The sequence below is a fragment of the Larimichthys crocea genome, chromosome XII (genome assembly GCF_000972845.2).
Source record: "Larimichthys crocea isolate SSNF chromosome XII, L_crocea_2.0, whole genome shotgun sequence".
Lineage (NCBI taxonomy): Eukaryota > Metazoa > Chordata > Actinopteri > Sciaenidae > Larimichthys > Larimichthys crocea.
In genome coordinates, this window is record NC_040022.1 from 25,084,498 (window position 1) to 25,103,163 (window position 18,666).

The 18,666-nt window shown below is 37.1% G+C and overlaps 2 protein-coding genes across 3 annotated transcripts; both read right to left on the reverse strand.

Annotated features, from left to right (window-relative positions):
* Positions 1 to 261: 261 nt before the first annotated feature.
* LOC104918621 (uncharacterized) lies at positions 262 to 5,123 on the reverse strand. Of its 2 annotated transcripts, XM_019266483.2 has the most exons (14): positions 4,971 to 5,123; positions 4,794 to 4,888; positions 4,570 to 4,707; positions 4,330 to 4,486; positions 3,924 to 4,126; positions 3,544 to 3,714; positions 3,284 to 3,428; positions 2,974 to 3,149; positions 2,652 to 2,801; positions 2,323 to 2,476; positions 2,090 to 2,238; positions 1,729 to 1,872; positions 1,345 to 1,383; positions 262 to 1,235 (listed from the first exon to the last, which is right to left on the reverse strand). In XM_019266483.2, the coding sequence occupies exons 1-14, from the start codon at positions 5,053 to 5,055 to the stop codon at positions 795 to 797; spliced, it is 2,247 nt and encodes a 748-aa protein (XP_019122028.2). In that variant the 5' UTR covers positions 5,056 to 5,123; the 3' UTR covers positions 262 to 794. The 2 variants fall into 2 exon arrangements, with proteins under 2 accessions (XP_019122028.2, XP_027140959.1); XM_027285158.1 differs by having other exon boundaries at positions 4,794 to 5,123.
* Positions 5,124 to 6,607: 1,484 nt separating this feature from the next.
* Positions 6,608 to 17,714, reverse strand: stxbp2 (syntaxin binding protein 2). The gene is made up of 19 exons (XM_027285159.1): positions 17,588 to 17,714; positions 15,351 to 15,400; positions 15,186 to 15,267; positions 14,768 to 14,844; positions 14,584 to 14,659; positions 14,321 to 14,424; positions 13,909 to 14,057; positions 13,732 to 13,816; positions 12,546 to 12,676; positions 12,317 to 12,424; positions 11,851 to 11,908; positions 11,671 to 11,736; positions 11,198 to 11,278; positions 8,923 to 9,064; positions 8,662 to 8,768; positions 8,468 to 8,566; positions 8,294 to 8,379; positions 7,364 to 7,524; positions 6,608 to 7,277 (listed from the first exon to the last, which is right to left on the reverse strand). Exons 1-19 carry the CDS (start codon positions 17,622 to 17,624, stop codon positions 7,198 to 7,200), a joined length of 1,779 nt encoding a protein of 592 aa, XP_027140960.1. The 5' UTR covers positions 17,625 to 17,714; the 3' UTR covers positions 6,608 to 7,197.
* Positions 17,715 to 18,666: the final 952 nt, after the last annotated feature.

Consider the following 18,666-nt stretch of genomic DNA (forward strand, 5'->3'; position numbering starts at 1 on the left):
ACAATATGAGCCGTTGAATGTTTTTCTGTAAATCCTGAATAAATGTGAAATACTTCGCAACTCTTCTTGTTTGTCATATTCTCTTATAACCAAGTTAACTTAGATAACAGTTACATGAAATTGTATAAGAATACTGTGTCACTCTCAAACTGGCATTTTATTGCTTATATTATTACTGCATACTGCATTTTAGCTGAGCTCAAATGTTACATCTCTATTATTCATATGCTTTAGTTGAGATGCACCAGTTCAATTATTGAAAACAGCTGTGCCCAGTGTTGTTGTATTAAATTGATAACTCTATAATTATAGAAAATATTACAAGTAGGCTGTTAGCTCATTTGTCAATTATATGGTTCAAAAATCAAGAGCAAACATGAATTGGCAATTGCAGGTTTATTACATATTTTGCCAATTTTACACAGTTTGCCAGTGTTGAATTCCAACCTACCTAAAATTTCTCTCTTTGGATAAGCATCTAAAGCAGTAAGCTTAACTGTATACATTGCATTTACATTGAGTATGATTTATATATATTGTATATTGTATATGGAACATTTAACTAGCAAAGAAGGGAAAACATTTCATCAAGTAACCAACCCAGTTCTGAAAAAAAAAAAAAAAAGAATAATTTCTACTCAAGCAAGAGCTTCTACTTAGTGTGGGCACATGTAAACTACAATTACAATTTCAAATGTATTATTCACTCAATTATATTCCAAGTCAGTTACGGACACCTCACATGCTATCTCTATCATTTCCTAAATAGATCATTTACAATGTGGAATATCCGACTATTGTTTATTGCCACCATCCTTCTTGTCTTTCTTTCCACCCCCTTTTCCCCTTCCTTGTTCCCCCTTCCATTTTTGTCCTCCTTGAATCTTCTGCAGCTGAGCTGTGTGAACTTTCTCAATGAGGGAGAAGCAGTCATCATCTGCACTGATAGGGCTGGTCACAAGCTTCCACTGTTCATGTGGGCATGACGTTTCAGCATGGGCTTCACTGGTTGCTCCTGGGTTGGGAGATGATGGCCTTGAGTGGGCTTTTCTAGGACTTGCATGGCTTGGAGAGCAATGTCTAGACTTAACATCTTCTTTTGGGACAAGGTTTAAGTTAAAAGACACAGGCCTGTCAGTCACTGGGCTCAGAGGGATCACAATGTTATCTCCAGGGGCTCCTAGTGTGAGGAAGACTTCTGGGAATGTACATGGTTGGTCGACATCCTTCTGTCCCTTTGACAGATAAGAGTCAGATAAGCATTGATGAAAGCACACATCTTTTATTAAGACGATAACCTTGGCCAACTAGCTCACAACCTACACAAGCGGCGGCACAGCTTACCTGCTGTGGTGTGAAGGTCATGGACACCCTCACTGTCAACTGTACAGAAATAGCATGTCATTGTTCTATACAAAGTGTTTTAGTGACTCTCAGCTTTTTTTATTTATTGGTGGCAGCTGCAGAAAATTTCAAAGACTGGATTTGAAAAATCTAAACAACAAATGTCAAGATGTCTACCTGTGTGAAAATCATACTTGGGGCTTCAAGAAAGGAGTAACTCTTCCCTAGCTGAAACCATTAACTGCCAAGAGATATGGTCACTTAATTTAGTAATAATGTAGTAATAATTCAAATGATTACAAGCATATTGCTAAATCACTTTCTCCTAGCAGTCACACTTCTTATGACATCAAAACACTGTTATATTTGAGGTGAACAATTTACCTGTGCTGGAGAATTTTGCTTCTTCTGATATTCTGTCTCAGGGGTAAATGAAGCAGATTTGGGTATGGCTCTAGGGGAGTCAGAACAGTCTTTCTTTGATGGTGCCAGTGCACTTTCAGCAACTGCAGTGTGTGATGGAGAAGCCTTGCAGAAGCACAAAAAAACAAACAAATGGCAACTGAGCTGTATTTCATGACAATAGCTGTTCATTATTAGAAATAAGAATGTGACTTCACACTGACAGACACATCTCCTGCATATCATTCACAGTGTGACAGAGAAACAACAAGGAAGTACATTTAGCAACATTTGACAATTTTCTTGTTCACACAACCAATAGTTTCAATGTTGTAAAACTTACGGGGATTCCAGTCTTTGTATTTCTACCATTCTGTTTTCTTTCGGCATTCCCACTTATCCCTGGCAGGGTAGGAAGTGCAACACGCTGATCGTCTAACCGTCGTGCCTGACTGGAGGAAATTATTTTGAAGAATGCGTCAGCATCTGCACCTGTAACAGAAAGTTAAGAGTTATTTTTGTGAGGTCTTATGAGACAGAAAATACACACCTGGCCTTACAGTGTGTTTGTTTTACCTGTGGGTACATTATTTAAAGCACTTCCATTATGTGTGGGCGTGACAGGTGTGCTTCTGTTGGGTTGTAAAGAGCAACGTTGCTCATCCATACGTCCACTTTGTGCATGACTTAGCATTTTAAGAAACTGCTCCTGCTCAGCTGGAGATGCCTCCTGAAAGATTTAAGGAAAAATTAGCAATGAGAAATGGGACAACTCACAAACAACTAAGCCAACAAGAGCTAACCATCACTGAAGTTATTTTAGTGTCTTAGTAAAAGGAATATTGGTTTACAGGACAGTAGAAGGGAAAAGTATGCGCTCTGAATAATGTAGCATGACATCCCACCTGTTGATTTTGGTCAGTTTTGGCACGGTTTAAGGAGGCAGACATTTGGGAATGTTTATCAGAGCTGTCTGAAATGGGATGATCTTTGTGCTGAGCAGATGGGGTAGAGACTGGGGTTACAGAACATCTCTGTTCATCCATCCTTGAACCCTGTGGGAGGAAAATAAGATTCATTGTTATGATGTTGTAAAAATGCGGCTGAATGTATTGTTGAACATGTTCTATATCTGCAAAAAAACACGTGAGACTTTGTGGAACAAAATGACCAATATAGTCAATATCTCCACAATGGTCTCTACACCATGCTATGTATAGGGCCAACCTGGACTTTGGAGACCATGTAACACAAGTAGCTTGCATCCATCTCTGCAGCAGTAGATGTTGATGTGGTACCTCCATTCTGTATCCCTGGCAATGAAGGAAGAGACACCCGCTGATCATCGAGCCGTTTGCCCTGAGTGTTGGCCAGCAGGTTGAGGAACTTTTCAGAATCTGGACCTGTGAAGGTGAAAAGAACACCATATTAGTGGTGTGATCAGATATGTAAATAATATTCCGTCACAACATGGAAAAATGTTGAAATAAATGAAACCAAAAAAACAACAGGACAGCAAACATGTTTGTATTCAAACCTTTGAGCGCTGTGCTCTGACTGGGCTTTTGTTGGGTTTTGGACTGGGGACTAACATTCAAGACACATCGCTGTTCATCCATTCGTCCACGCTGGGAATGACTCATTAAGCTAAAAAAATCTTCCTGTTCAGCTGGATTCAAGGCCTAGATGGGGAAAACACATTTAGGTCAGTAAATAAATGGGCAAATGAACAAATGACGATTCGAATGTGATTTATCTCCCGGCATTAAAAATAATAGCAGTGACTTGATCATATACCTGTTTTTGAGATGCTTTATCTTGACTCTTCAGTCGTTCTATGTCTGAGCTGGGGCTGAAGGAGGCTGACCGTGCAGGGCCTAAATCAGATGCAGACTTATCCTGTTTTGATGAACACTGGTTCGCTGGGATTTGAGGTAGAGAACACCTTTGGTCATCCATTCTGGAACCCTGAAAATGCATTAGGCCAGCATTCCTCAGTACTGGTATTTTTGATCATGAGGCACATTTTTAAAAAAAAAACACAGAACATTGAATAAATTATGGCTTGAAGTAAGAAAGCGACTACAAGACAGAACCAATGCCACTACTGTATTTCAGTATGTTGTATGTATGTAAAATATGAAATATTTTGTTCTGTGAAAAAGAAAAGTAGCAACCTGGACTTTAGAGACCATGTAACACAAGTAGCCTGAATCTCCTCCAGAAGCAGAAGCAGAAGCAGAAGCAGAAGCAGAAGCAGAAGCAGATGTGGCATTTTCATTCCGTAATCCTGGTAATGATGGAAGAGATACTCGCTGGTCATCAAGCCGTTGGCTCTGGGTGTTGGCCAGGAGGTTGAAGAACATTTCAGAATCTGGACCTAGAAAAATGAAACATGGAAACAGGTGTAATAGTTAAGTTACTATATAGATAATTAATTTATATGTATTATATTATTTATTTATTTATATATAAATTATAATCTGGGTGTATTGGTAAGAAATGACAATTAAGAGGCAATTGCAAGAATTGCAACACACTTCTGAAAATGTTTACAGAGACAGTCTGTTACCCTAGTCTCACCTGAGTTTACTATACTTGGGGACTTTCTATCTGTGTGTTTGGGGGTGCAGGGAGCACTCTTGCTAAAATCCAAGGAACAGCGCTGGTCATCCATGCGTCCACGCTGGCCATGGCTGATAATATTCATGAACCTCTGTTGCTCATCAGGTAATTCTGCCTATTGAGGATGAGCAAATTTAATAACAACACGAGAAACCTGCAATTACTGCAACCAAAATTTCACAGAAGAATAGAATTGACCTTTACAGAATTTTCACCCTGAGAGGGAACTTGTAATTGGTTGGCTGGTACCAGCAGAACCTTTCTGTTTCTATCTGGACTACTCTCTGTCACGGAAATCTGAGGTGCAGAGCCATGATGTTTATTACTCCCAGGTTCCTGAGAAAACAAATCACAATTAGAACAGACTTCAGTCAGTATTCATCACACCACCTGTGCAGGTGCCCTTACAACTTGTCTTATACCTGGTGGTTAAACCCTGGCAGTGACACACGTGGGTCATGAAGGTGTTGTCCCTTTTTGTTGTCCAAGTTATGAGAGAATTCCTCATGGTGTGAATCTGTGGGGAGCGGGAGTGAAACAATCAATACACAAAAGGACACAAACAATACAGGTGACATGTTTGCATCTGCTGACCGAACCTCTCGTATTTTTGATTTGTCCATTTTTAACAGGACCCAATTCACAACGCTGTTCATCCATTCGTCCCCGCTGTGAATAACTCATTATGTTGAGGATTTCTTCTTGTTCTGTTTTTTCCTGTTGAACAAAAGCCAAAACGACTTACAGACAATTTTCTCCTTTGCACTAAATCAGTTTTACTAATCAGTTAAACCATTTTGGTCTAATGTAAATCTTAATATGAAAATAATTATTTCTAATTATTTCACTATCACAGTAAACTTCATGCATTGTTAGGGATTAATGAAATACATGAGTGTAATATCAAAATATGAACATTTCATTGCCAAATAATTGTGATAAAATGCTTAGAACATGGAAAATAATAAACATAACAGAATAAAATATTTACTTCTTTTGGTCACTGAAATTCAAAGAGTATTCTAAACAAAAATATCTAAAAAAATAAAGAAAATACTTTATCCTGTATAATAATAACTAAAATATAAGACAAGAATAGAGGAATCAGAACAGAAATTTTAAATTAATATTAAGCCACTGTGGTCTTACCAGCGGAGTGTCACCAGCTTTTGATTTGGAGTCCACTTCAGCAGTTGCCATCATGAATTTTTTTTCTCCTTTTTTTTTAAAAAAAGGAAAATGTCCCCAACTAAAAACTAGATAAAATGTGTAACAATACAGAAAGTTACACCAAAATACTTGTAAATTACAGAGAATCCATTCAATATTTTTTTTTGATGGAACTGCACAAACAGTGCAGCGGAAATGATGATCCTGACTGATGCTGCTCCAAATGTGTACTGGATATGGCTTGGTGAAAGGCTTTTAAATAGAGTTAAGTCCTGAGTATTAACCATTACCATTAAAACTCCATCTTAATATGACCATCTCTAATCCCAGATGAAAACATAATCCTGGGGATGATCTTTTTCACTGGTAGGTATATGTTCTCCCTTTTGACCTAACATTGTCCTTTAAGTTCATGTTTGCATTTTGAAGCCCCACAGTGTCGATGTATGGTGCAAGTAGACATATGTCCCAGTTGCAGTTTTGGGATTAGCAAGACTGTCACCACTGTAATAAACTTAGCTATCAATGGGATACACATTTTTACATTTATACTAAATGTAAAAAAAAGGTAATTTCAACAGTAAGCAAGGTCAAACCCAAAAACCATGTAAGCAATGTAGAAAAAACAAAACATACTTTAGAATAAAGATAAAATATTCTGGTAAAAAGAGTTATGAACTGAACCATAAGATATGAAAATGATTAACTGGTCACAGCTTTAACCATTAAAAGTAATAAAAGAGGATAGATAATTTTCTGCAAAAAATGTATTAAAATAAAATTAATAATAGATTAGATTGTTTCTGGCTATAGAGCATAGTTGTGAATATTCAAATTAGGCACAAATACTAAAACCAATATTTAAACCAAGGACAGTAGGAAAGCATACTGTAATAGAGGTAGTTGAAAAAGGTATGAAAATATCTCACAATTAAAATAACTCTTACAATTAAAGTAACTGTGAGCACAGTTAATTAAGTTAATTAAGTTAATTCTTGACTTTGTGATCAGCATGTGTGACAAGCTTGCAAACCCTAGAATACCAGACAGAAGACAAGACACGATCTAGAGAGAATATGTTTCTTTTATTACTCATGTTTAACAACAAAGAAACAAACACCCACCACGCAGTCTCCCAACAATATATTAAAGTACATGGTAAATGTGCAACATTTAATAGTACAGCAGTTGATACATTTTTCTGACATTACATTTCTCAGCCAAGGGGGGAAAAAGGTACCTGGAGAAAAACAAAAAAGGTATCCCACACCTGATGTCATTGAAATATATATACATACACACATATAACTACACTAGACTTGATTCGGTTTTGTGGGAATTACGCATTTCTGAGTGCAAAATTAGGGAAATCAAATATATATTGTAGTAACAAAAATAAGAATTTGAATGAATAGTGAAATAATCCAAATATTAATAATTTCTAATTAAATATTTTAATACAATTTCAATCACAGCAGTATACAGAACCCAATTCACAATAAACAGTAAAAAGAACAATCTAAAATAAAATAATCACAAAGTCTTCCTTCCATGGCTACATCTAAAAATTATCTTCATGGTTCATTTCAGATGCTGTAACCAATCATCTCAAATGAAAGACTAAACCCTTATTCCAGTGTGCTCTTCCCTGTTAATCTAACAATCAGGATTTGGAACTTGGTCCAGACTCTTCAGGTCATTGAGGAAGCTGGTTGGAGTCAGAATATGAGATGATCCTATAAAGGAGAAAAAATACTTTTATACTCTTGAAAACTATATTTTTGGGATAAAAATTATGACCTTATTAACAGTGGTTGCTTACCAATCAGCACTTCCCATTTCCCATCAGTGGCTCGAGTGACTTCATAGGCAGAGCGCATCTCTGAGTGTGACACCCCACCAATCACAAAAATGATAAGCCGAGGGCCAGTGCGATATTCTGTGGGAGTTTTATTTTTGTGCCAGTGACCAAAACGTGCACTGCTGTAAACACATGAAAACAAAACCTCAGCAACAGGTCATTATTACTAAAACTATGGCCTGTTCATGAGCCAGTTTTATTACACTAAAATGATCCGACAGTTATCATATCCATTTACAATAATAGCAACTACTTCGAATAGAATACAAAAATAAATAAATGTAATGTAAAAATCCTATAAATAAATTAGTCGTATTTGCACTGTATCAGAACATACAACTACTTTCCAGTCTTGAGGCAAATGGTTCATCCGTCACATCTGTTGGGAATGTTTTAGGAATAAGTGATTGCACAAGTGGAAGAGTGCAAGCAGCCCTGCTAGTCAAACAACAAGTTTCTGTTTATATTTTATGTATATTTTTTTTGTAATGCCCTTCTTATCACTACTGCTAATCAGTTATTATAATGTTAGAAAAGAGGTCAAATTAACCTCTTTTCCACCCATCATGTCCAGTTTTAACCAGCCTACAATATAATATTAATATTAATGACTACTCAAGTTTTAATTCTGCACTTTGCTAAAAGGGAAGGAGACAGGCATTGTGCATTATGCAGATTATGGGTGAACCTAGGTCCATGAGAGTGGTTTGTGTAAGCACTATCATCATGACAGGAATTCCCTGCGGATTATTCAAAGCAAAGCAAAGGCTTAGCTTCAACTCAGTTACAGGGATGAAAGCTTAATTTGACAACATTAACCTGTCTGCTACCCTAGTTTGTATTTTTGTTACTTTGTCTGGTAGTCTGTCATTTCCTGTTTCCAGCACCCACCTGACTGCAGTCTGAGTTGTGTTGATGGGAGCAGGATCAGAGATGAATGGCCACTGCTTTCTGTCCAGTTTGTCTTCTATGGCACTCTGTGATAAAGAAAGACCGTGTAACAAGTTGAAAGAAAACTGAGCCAGTGTGCCAGCAACACCAGGAATTTCATTTTGGCTTAAATACCTCCATGATGTCTTTGATGGTGGGTGTCCATCTAGAGAGCTGATATGTGCTCTCTGTGCGCTCCTTCCGCTCTGGAAGTGTTTTCCCAGAATTGCGGCCCTAACAAACAACATGTCATAAATAACAAATACTGAGGAAATACATTCACATTACAACAACATTTAAACTGTAAAAAACTGTAATTAATAATGTACCCCAGCTATAATGTTACAGCCAAGGTTCTGCAGGTTGGTGATGATGTTGCTGTCTGTCTGTATGTTTGCATGCTGGATGAGCTTGGCAAGGTTCTCCTCCCCGATGCCTACATGGATAACAAGACAAGAACACAAGAAGAAAATGGTGAGGATACTTGATATCTGCTATTCATTTCATATCAAAGCTTATGGTCAGTATGTATGTTATATTCCTGTTGTGTGATATTAGTTAAAACAGAAAGAGTTGAAACGAGGGCACACCTTTTTTCTTGTGGAATATGTACAACAGTATGATGCGGATTTTGTCGTAGGCCTCCATTTCATTGTTGAGGAGCACAGGAACAATGCTTTTCATGGCATCCTTTAGAGGTTCCCCTTCTGCGTTTGCTCCCATTGCCAGGTCCTGTGAAAGACACTCGTGGTTAACCATTAACTGCAACAGTATTCTGACTTGCAAATTGCAACTTGAGTCAGCTGACAGTCAGGGCAACTGACACAGGAGGATGACTTTTAACCTCATTACATTTCTTTTCTTTCATGACTATACTTTTTTGTGTTTTACGTTTTTAAAAATGCTGCACTATCACTCCAGCTGACTCTTTCACTAAACTACCGGTTCCGGGTCAGGAGAAGTGTAACACACTGTGGCACTAAGTCAACAATCCACCACTGATTTTTGTGAAACTGAATCATATGTTATAAAGAAAATGTTTTCTGGTTTTCCCTCTAATATCCTAGATTTATCCTAGAGTTTCCTGATAGACAGAACTGTTGATATTAGTTAGTTAGTTAAGCAAGTAATTTACACTACTCGCAAAGGAGCTAGTAAAGGAGTAAAGGAGGAGGTTTTGAGGCCTGAGATAAGGAGGTGCCAGGGTTTACTGGCACCTCCTTGGCTGACTAGGGATTGCTGATGGAGAATGGACAATGTAACTCACTCAGCAACCTCTGCAGACAAAGCAGGGGTTAAGAAATTCAAGAGGACATTGACAGAGGAAGTTGTCAACGTCCTCTGGAGCTGGACTGGCTTCCTAGTTGATGGCGATAGCTTTGAGAACTAAAAGGTTGCAAGGCAGATATCAATCTGGCCTTCTTGCTGTAGAACTAGTGAGCAATATTAGCTAGCTGCTATATCATGTATTGTTGCACTTGCTTGACGATTCGCTGTATTAACAAAGCTGCTGACTTTCTTTGACTGTAAGAAATGAAATCATGAGAAATGTGAAAAATCACAAATCTTAAAATATTTAATTAAATTTTACTGAAAGAAGCTGTAAATACAATGCACAGTAAAACAGCCACAGTTGCATTTGTAACCCGTTAACAATGTCAAAAATGGTGACAAATATTAACCAATTATCCTGGGCACTGTGTGACTTCTGACTCTTGCTAAGCTTTATGATGAATTTCGACTCAGCTTTGTTAGGACCACTCAACAACAAAACCTTTTCTGAGTCACTGAAACTAGAGAGTGGCTAGAACAGATTTTATTTATTACATTACTCACATAGATTTGTATTGGTCTGTCCAAACAATACAGAAATAAAATGACAGCTGACAGAAAGCTGTTGCTGTTTGGATCACACTGTCCATCCTAGAGCCAAAACATGCCCATTGGATTAAAGAGGCAGCTTTCAGACATGCTGACAATCCATTAGTGCATTCAAGTGATTCCCTCATACAAAAAGGCCCCATTAACACTTACATCTCATAATACCACAACCATGCATAGCTTTTCATTTCATGTGTGCTTGTGACTCATCTGTTACAAGACTAACTGTGACAGAATACTTCCCCCTCAGGGAGACAAAGTATGGAAACAACACACTGGGAGCTTGCCACTGGTATGGACTGTGGATTTATCTTAGGCGGATGGTGATGGAAGGATTTCTACATTACCAAGTAGCACATCTATGTCTTATCAAATGCCTTTACGACATATGACATTATGACATTATGACATAACAGCTCCTGCATTTCTCTAGGATGGATGTTGAGTCTGGTCCAAGCTTCTTATGCAATTTTATGATTGAAATTATCCATTAAATACCACCGGATTGTACCAGTTACATTTAAATATACTCTAGTGGAGCTATAAATAAAGATGTTTTCATATTGAGGTCACTTAGTGTGTCGAGAGAGAGAGTGCGACAGAGTAAATCCATGTCCGACATTCTCTCTAAGATACTTACTGTCAGTGGCTGTCTGTGGAACATTTTAGTTGATACCCGGTGATATAAAACTACAGACTAACAGATTGTTTAGCCAACAATTTATGAGCAGATAAATTCCAAGAATAATAAATTAAATGGTCATTCATGAGTGCCCTTCTCTCCAGGAATCAAGAGAATTTCTATTTATACATCCGACTATAGATGTACAGGACTGAATTGGACTTCAACGGTATCCACAAAGTTGTTTGTTGCTACAATGATGATGCTGTTTGTGTCCCAATTGCAAAACGTCAGTGATACTGTCAAATTTGATTTCATTACTGTCAATTTATTTTAACTGTACACCTAACAAGAATACTGACCTGTTCCACTTCACAAAGCTTATCAAGAGAGGCCTTAAATTTCTTCATACAAGCTTCAGCTAGGTGCAAGTGAGTCGAGTACTGTGAAAGAAAATGCAAAATTCATTATTATATGATATATAAAACCTATAAACTGTGTTCAAAGTTACAAGCAAGCCTGACAACCATGAAAATAAAAGGGAGGATTCTTGTCATACTAGACAGGTACTGTATATGCAAATTAACTGGAACGTGGGCAAATTTCAGACTTGTTCAAACTAAAGAAGATAGCAAGAGATAGCAAAAAACACTGAATGTAGATATTACAATCTACTGTCTCCTATTTAAACATATATTCAAAATACTGATTGAGGGAAGAATTCACTGTTGTCATTTGTATAGTTCAAATCTTAAACATTTCAGAAAGTGCTCCCTTTACAGTAGGTAATCATTAGATAATGGCACTTGAGTTTGCTTTTCTTCATCCTACTCACCATGCTCAACTCCTTCTGATACTGTGGCATCTTCTTTAACATCTGAGAGAGATCTTTTATGTTGGCCTGAAATGTGAAACATTTTCACCAAAAATTGCATCAGAAACATATAAATAGTGTTATATCATTGACATCTGTAATACAACTGAACCAAAATGAGTACTGCACATGAACACTCACATTGTCAGTGCACATTCTCTTGCTCTCACAAAAGTAGCGAAGGAGCTCCGTCACTTTCCTGCAATAATGAACAGTGTGAAAATGAACAGTTACAGGAGCAGGAGCACACTAAATTAGTTAGTAGTTTGCTGTCATAAAGTACTTTACAGGACCAGAATTGTTCCTACTGTTATCTTAACATTTTCATTACACTTACACTAACTTTGTGTTCAAACCGTTTTAAACAAAAATGCATTTTAACATCATATTTGGGACAAACTGGCAGCAACACGATTGTGGTAAACAAATGAATTCTCTTCATTACTTTCCACCAAATATAATATGACACTTATTGCATATGTAACTTACTACTCACTAATTTACTGGCAAGGTATAATATATAATAACTTTGAGAACACACAAAATGCAAAGTGTGTTGGGTCAGTGAGAACCAATCATGTGAAGTGTCTTGTTGTGAGAGACTTACTTAGTGACATCTGCAATGTGCATATGTCTGAGCTGAACCCAGAGCTCATCATCTTCGTCCAATAACACTTCTCTCTCATTTGAATTCCCAATGCCGGTTGTCTGATAACTTAAAAATAAAACAAGTAGATGCGTACAATACAAATTAGTACAGAGAAATGGTATGCCCTAGACAGCACACTGGCTTGGGAAATGAACAGCAGCAAATATATAATAAGATAGTCACTCACGCATAGATGTCCTGTTTGATATCTAGCAAGTCGTAGGCCATTGCCTGCAAGGTCAACTCATGCAGAATAGGGGAGATGGGATCAAATCCACGATCAACAATCAGTAGCTGGGATCGCGCCTTATCTGCACCCTAAAAAGAATGACAAAGACATAAAAACAAGGAATATCATAAGCTACTTATATAAGGTCTGGTTTAACTAAACCGATGTATAATTAATAAATAAATCTAGTCAACAGTGTGCATTATATGTAAGCCCCCTCCATATGTTTTGTGTAGGGATGCACCGAAAATTCGGCCACCGAAGTGCATTTCGGCTTTCGGTGAAGTGGCCGAATAGTGGCGTCACACATGCGAGGTGCGTTCACTGTCGGAATGACTATGATGCGTTCATGAACGTGGGAAAAATGGATATTCACCGGAAATATAATAAAACTAAATTGTATTTTTTTCAAGAACAAATTAACAGTGATTAAAACAACATGGGCAGTATAAATGAAATAATAATTATACTAACTGGAAATTCTACTGGAATATTTGAAGGATATTAAACAAACATTTACTTTCTTTGAAAAAACATGTCTACAAATTTATTCTAGGCTATTTATGCAATAGTAAAAAAAATAGTGAAAAATCTAACAACCGCATTTCATATTCGGTTTCGGTATTCGACCAACCATTGATTTTTATTCGGTTTCGGTTTCGTCCGTAAATTTTCATTTCGGTGCATCCCTAGTTTTGTGAATGTGTCATGCAGTGAAATCTTATCAGCTTTTATTTACATGATTTCAATAGGACTGTCTGATGAAGAATGAGGCAGCACTTCAGCAAAAATGCAGCACTGTACGAAAATGCATTTTAGAGTGTGTGGGGGCAAAAAGAGAACAGTAATACATGCCTGTTAAGACCCATCTCAGGTGCAAGGAAATGTCAGCTAAGAAAGACAGAAAAGAAAAAGAGCAAAGGGGAAAGGTCCAGCAAAGCATGAGAAAAAGAATTAACAGGAAATAAAACCCAGAAACCACAGAAATCTCTATAACCTGTTAAGGTGAAGAGCTGCAGAATCCCAAAAGAAGTATATTCATATAAATAGAAATGTTTGTTAAGCAGAAGAAGTTCAAGAATTCAGTTTAATTTTTACAGTAGAGCACATAGGAATTGTTATGGGTGGTGGTCATAATTCTAACCTCTCCCATGCTTGGGTTATCAGCTTTGTGAGCAGTAAGCCGCTGGTAGACCTCATCAGCCAGTCTAGCATTCTCCTCTGGTCCCCTTTGAGACAGAGAGGTATACAACTGAATCAGCAAAAAAAAAAATCAGTGGACATTTTATGTCATTGTATTTTAAAGCAAAGGCTTTCATACTTGCGGTAACGGATTGCAGGATACTCCTTAAGCGTATCACAAAGGGTCGCAATCTGCTCTGCCAAAATTTCCATCATTTTGTCTTTGTTTTCATTTGGCTTAGAACTATAGAAGGAGTACAAAGAGGTTGGGTCATCCAGGGAGAATACCTGCAGGGGTGAGAAAAAGTGAGGTTTGCTGCAGTTTGATCACATTGTGTTCACAACAAGCTGCACTATATACATGTTTACATTAACAATGAATAAGAAATTATTGTTTATAACATGAAAGGTGTCACTCATAGTAATAAAGCCACAGAGAAGTATGATCTCTAGGGAGCATTTAAGAATCTTGTTTTGGTTTTACAGTACACAACTTTATGTCTTGTTGTCCCAAAAATAAAGTTGGTTTAAGAGAAAAGGGGTTGCCCTACCTGGGACTCATAAGGCAGGAACGCAACATTGATCTCTTTTAAAGTCTTGGCAACCTTGGCAACCCTGGATCTTCCAATCTCTGCAAAGAGACCATCTGGACAAGCTATGGAAGAAAAAATAAATATCTAAATCAATATATTTTGAATGTTAAATGTTTTGCACAGTACATTTGGAAATAACTTGATAAATAAAGTTTCTGTTTTTAAAACACATTTCAATGGGATTTCAAAATGAAATTAATGATGTACACAGACATACTTACTGTCAGTGAAGAAGATATGTGCTGCTTTGTAAGTAAAGGCAGTGTCTTTGAAGTCGTTAATGAGAGCGCGAACTGACTGTAATTGAAAACGATTCTTTTTGTTAAAATTTTAATATGAGAAAAATCACAATGAACACAGATCTTACAATACAGAGGAAACTCTGAGGAAAAGGCAACAGCTAACCTTCTCCACGGGTGAAATCAAATAAATGGCCTCCAAACTAGAGATGGGCTCTCTTCGTTTATTGATGTCCTCCACAACTGAAAAGGAAAAGTTTTAGTTCAGTCTAGACAATCTGACTTGGTCAATATCATATACAACTGCTAAAAAATATATCATCATCATAATCATGTAAAATACTGCAATATAATAATAAATAAATATTTTTTATTACAATTAAAATGTTGGGAAGTGTATTTTTAAACTACAAAAACCTTGCTCTAAGGATATTTATTGTAAGTATACCCAGATTGCTCTATGACCACCGTTTGAAGAGGCTAGGAAAAGTTACACAACACTTGAAAAAAGTATTGTGATGTCTGTTCCCTTGTGTATACATCTGATCCATAGGATACAAGAGCAATAATTATTTGTAACTTACTGGTCACCCCCTCTGCCAAAATGTCAGACATCTTGCAGCAAGAGGACAGAATTCGCATGCTCATGTGATCCACAATAAGAACCTGAAGAAACAATAAATAATCATGGGTTACAAATTCAGTGTGTTTGTGTGTGTGGTTCTCAATTCTTGATGGGAAACTGTTACCTTCCATTCTCCATCCTTCTTAACACTCTTGATGACCCCATTAAGAATTTCTGAGGGAGAAAAAAAAAGATTCATATATGATTACAGAACTATCCATAACCTCTGAGGAAACGTTATATTATTATAGTAATATTTTACATGACAGCTATATTTACCTCCCAATTTTTATCTACTGCAGGAAAATAGCTAAAGATGAACTTACTATCAACTGAAATGCTGATAATTCCTACAGTCAAATACATTTAAAAGGAGATACAAGGGAAATTGGAATATAAAACTGAATTGTCGATTGATATTTCATGTATAAACAGAACGCAAAAGGTGAGAGAACAATTGTGCGCCTCTCTAATGAACCAGGAACTTTCTTGAAACAAACCTATATTGAGTACAAATATTTACCAACTCGGTTGGGTGCAACTTCCTTGTGTTACACTGTTGCACTCACACTATATAAAGATCAGACAAAAGCAGAGTTGTTCCAGTGACTTCATAGGCACAACAGCTGACGTGTGGTACTACTAAAAGGACTACAAAAATGACGGTTTCCTCGTTACAGTGGAAGTGGGACAACTTGCCCAAACTACACTGAAATCAAACTTCAGCCTTCAGGATAAAAGATGATCCTGAATGACTATTTCACACAGCAAAAGCCATTTTATGTTGTGTGGCTATTGTTTAGGGCATCTATTCACCAGGATCTGGGTGGCTTATGACCTCAGCTTAACTGTTTCCTGTGTGAGAACATGAAAACGAAGCGCTACACCAATGTGATATCACAGTCTTTACTGAACTTCCTCTTTTAATCTCATTAGAAACACAGCAATGACTTCCTTATACTATATACTGGGCTGCTCCGGGACCAGGGAAACTAATTTCATTCCATCCCATGTTTAACATGTGTTGAAATGACAAATAAAACTCCTTGAATCCTTGAATCCTAAGACATGTGGTTCATTGCTATTGCTTATTACCACATCAATTTGATTACTAATTGACAGTTTAATTCAGCATTTTATTATACAGAAAAACATTATTGCTTTTTGCACATTATTTAATTAATTACTATGTCATTAATAGTATGCAAAATAATATTTACTGTCAGTGGGCTAGCACACAAACAACAACAACATAAAACTGTCAGCCAGAACAAGACTAGATGACAACAACATTTTTAATATTAGAGAGTGAACGAATAATTTCCAGATTCTGGACCAAGTGGAAAATTCATTACTCACAAACGTCTTGACAAGATGACTGGAAAAAATGACTACTTGTAACTAGGGCGCTCTACATTTGAGTATACAGCCATTTTAGCTATCTTAATTCTATATTTGGTAATTGGACAAATGTGTCTTTTGTTTAAGATTGCTGTTATCTGACATCTGAAGCCAGGGCAAGGTCAGGGTTACCTGTATTACCAGAACAGACTTGAATATTTCAGCAGTTGTGAGTGATGGGTGTGTTCACACTACAATCTATGCAAGGACACGGTTTACAATCAGAGACATCTCCTAACCCGTGACATGCTGAGAGGACTGTAACTGTGTTTAAATAGGTTTTACTTTTTAGGTTATAAGTTGTTAGGAACAAACTGAGCTTCCAACACTTTAAAAATGTTCTGTAACAAAAACATATGTAGTGTTACATAAATATTAGCTTTACGTAATGATGTTTGTCTTTGTGGAGCTTTGTGAAATATGGCATTTAAACAATTCAACCTGAAGAAATGCTTTCACAGACGTTACCGGGAGATAGTAATTAATCGAAACAAGCCACTCAATATTGGAATAACAGCTACAATAAAACATAATTAGGTGACAAAGGATATTATTTTGTTAATGTTTGATTGTTTACAGGATAAATGTCCCAACTTGTTTACAACTTCCTTTTAGGTTAGCTAGCTAACGTTAGCGTGTCACAACATTTCCATTTGTCACCAACGCCGCGACTTTTCCTGCTTTTATGTCCGCCCAAATCTCTCCACGACATTACCAAATGTGGTTAAACCAAAGCTTAAAACACAACAATACTACTTTTTTATCCGGCGATGACGTTATTTCTGTCGGTGATATTAGCATTTTCATTGGGACTGGAGCAGGAAGAAACCTTTAGTGCTAAGTTAAGCGGCAACTCGTCAAACTCTTACGAGGTAACATCGTACAAACTACCCGTGTCTTTTAGTTGTATTGACTTCTCAAAGTAGACAACGTTTACAGACGAAATAATATGTCACTTACTTTCTCCCACTACCGCTTTCAGCCCACTCGGTGCCATCTTGACAGCAGTCTGCTCTGCTGGCTCGTCGGTCACTTCCTTGTTGTTAGACGCAGTATGGTTCAAGCTGCTGCAGCGAAACAGCGCCCCCTGTCATCAGACGCGACTATTGCAAGGACACGTATGCTGCGTCTGTCACACATTGTGTTATTCTAACAAATTGCAAACGTGTGAAATATCGGTTAGTATACGCTAAAACGTATTCGTTTTAGTCTTAAACAAAGCCTGTGTATTTATGTGCCTGTTTATAAAGATCCAATGTTGTTTTGCGGTGAATTCAAACATCTTCACTTGGAATCCATCATTTATAACAGAAGGAATAGTATTTATCAGTCTACTGACACATCATAAAATACTAATACCACCATTGTTTTCTGAATTGGATCTGAACAGCAGCCATGAAAAGAAATAAACACACACTCCTGCCAGTTGGGAGACAGCGCCAAACTGGCCACATCTCTTGGACAAATATATTTGAGGGTATCATCTGATAAACATGTCACCACTTAATTAAGACACCACACAGCAGATGAGTAGTTCAGCAATTTGTTGTCAGGACACATCCAAGTTGTGTTAAAAGACAGCTCTATTACTTAAAGTCATACTTGGGACATCATAGTTAGCTGTGCTGGTCTAAAGAGGGTCATGATGTCATTTCTGTTGTGTCATATTCAAAACAATGCATTAACTGTTATTCTTAAGTATATGAGAGCAAGTGTTGTCTCTTAAAACAAGCATAATCTTGCAACTTTTGCACTCCAATCAACACATAAACTCGACTGACATTCTCAGCCAAATTCACCACAGTGATGTTGCCATAAGATGCACAGCACAGGATACATCTTTATATTATAACTCAACCACATCCAATGAGCAAATCCAAGCTTCTGTTACAATAGATGAAACAAAACCAACAACTGTCTTTGATGAAAAATAGAATTTAAATTATACTATGTTAAGCATACACAGAATCAGTGTTTATAGGGTCAGTTTTATCCACTCATTATCAACCTTTTTATACAAACACAGTGGGCGTAATTAG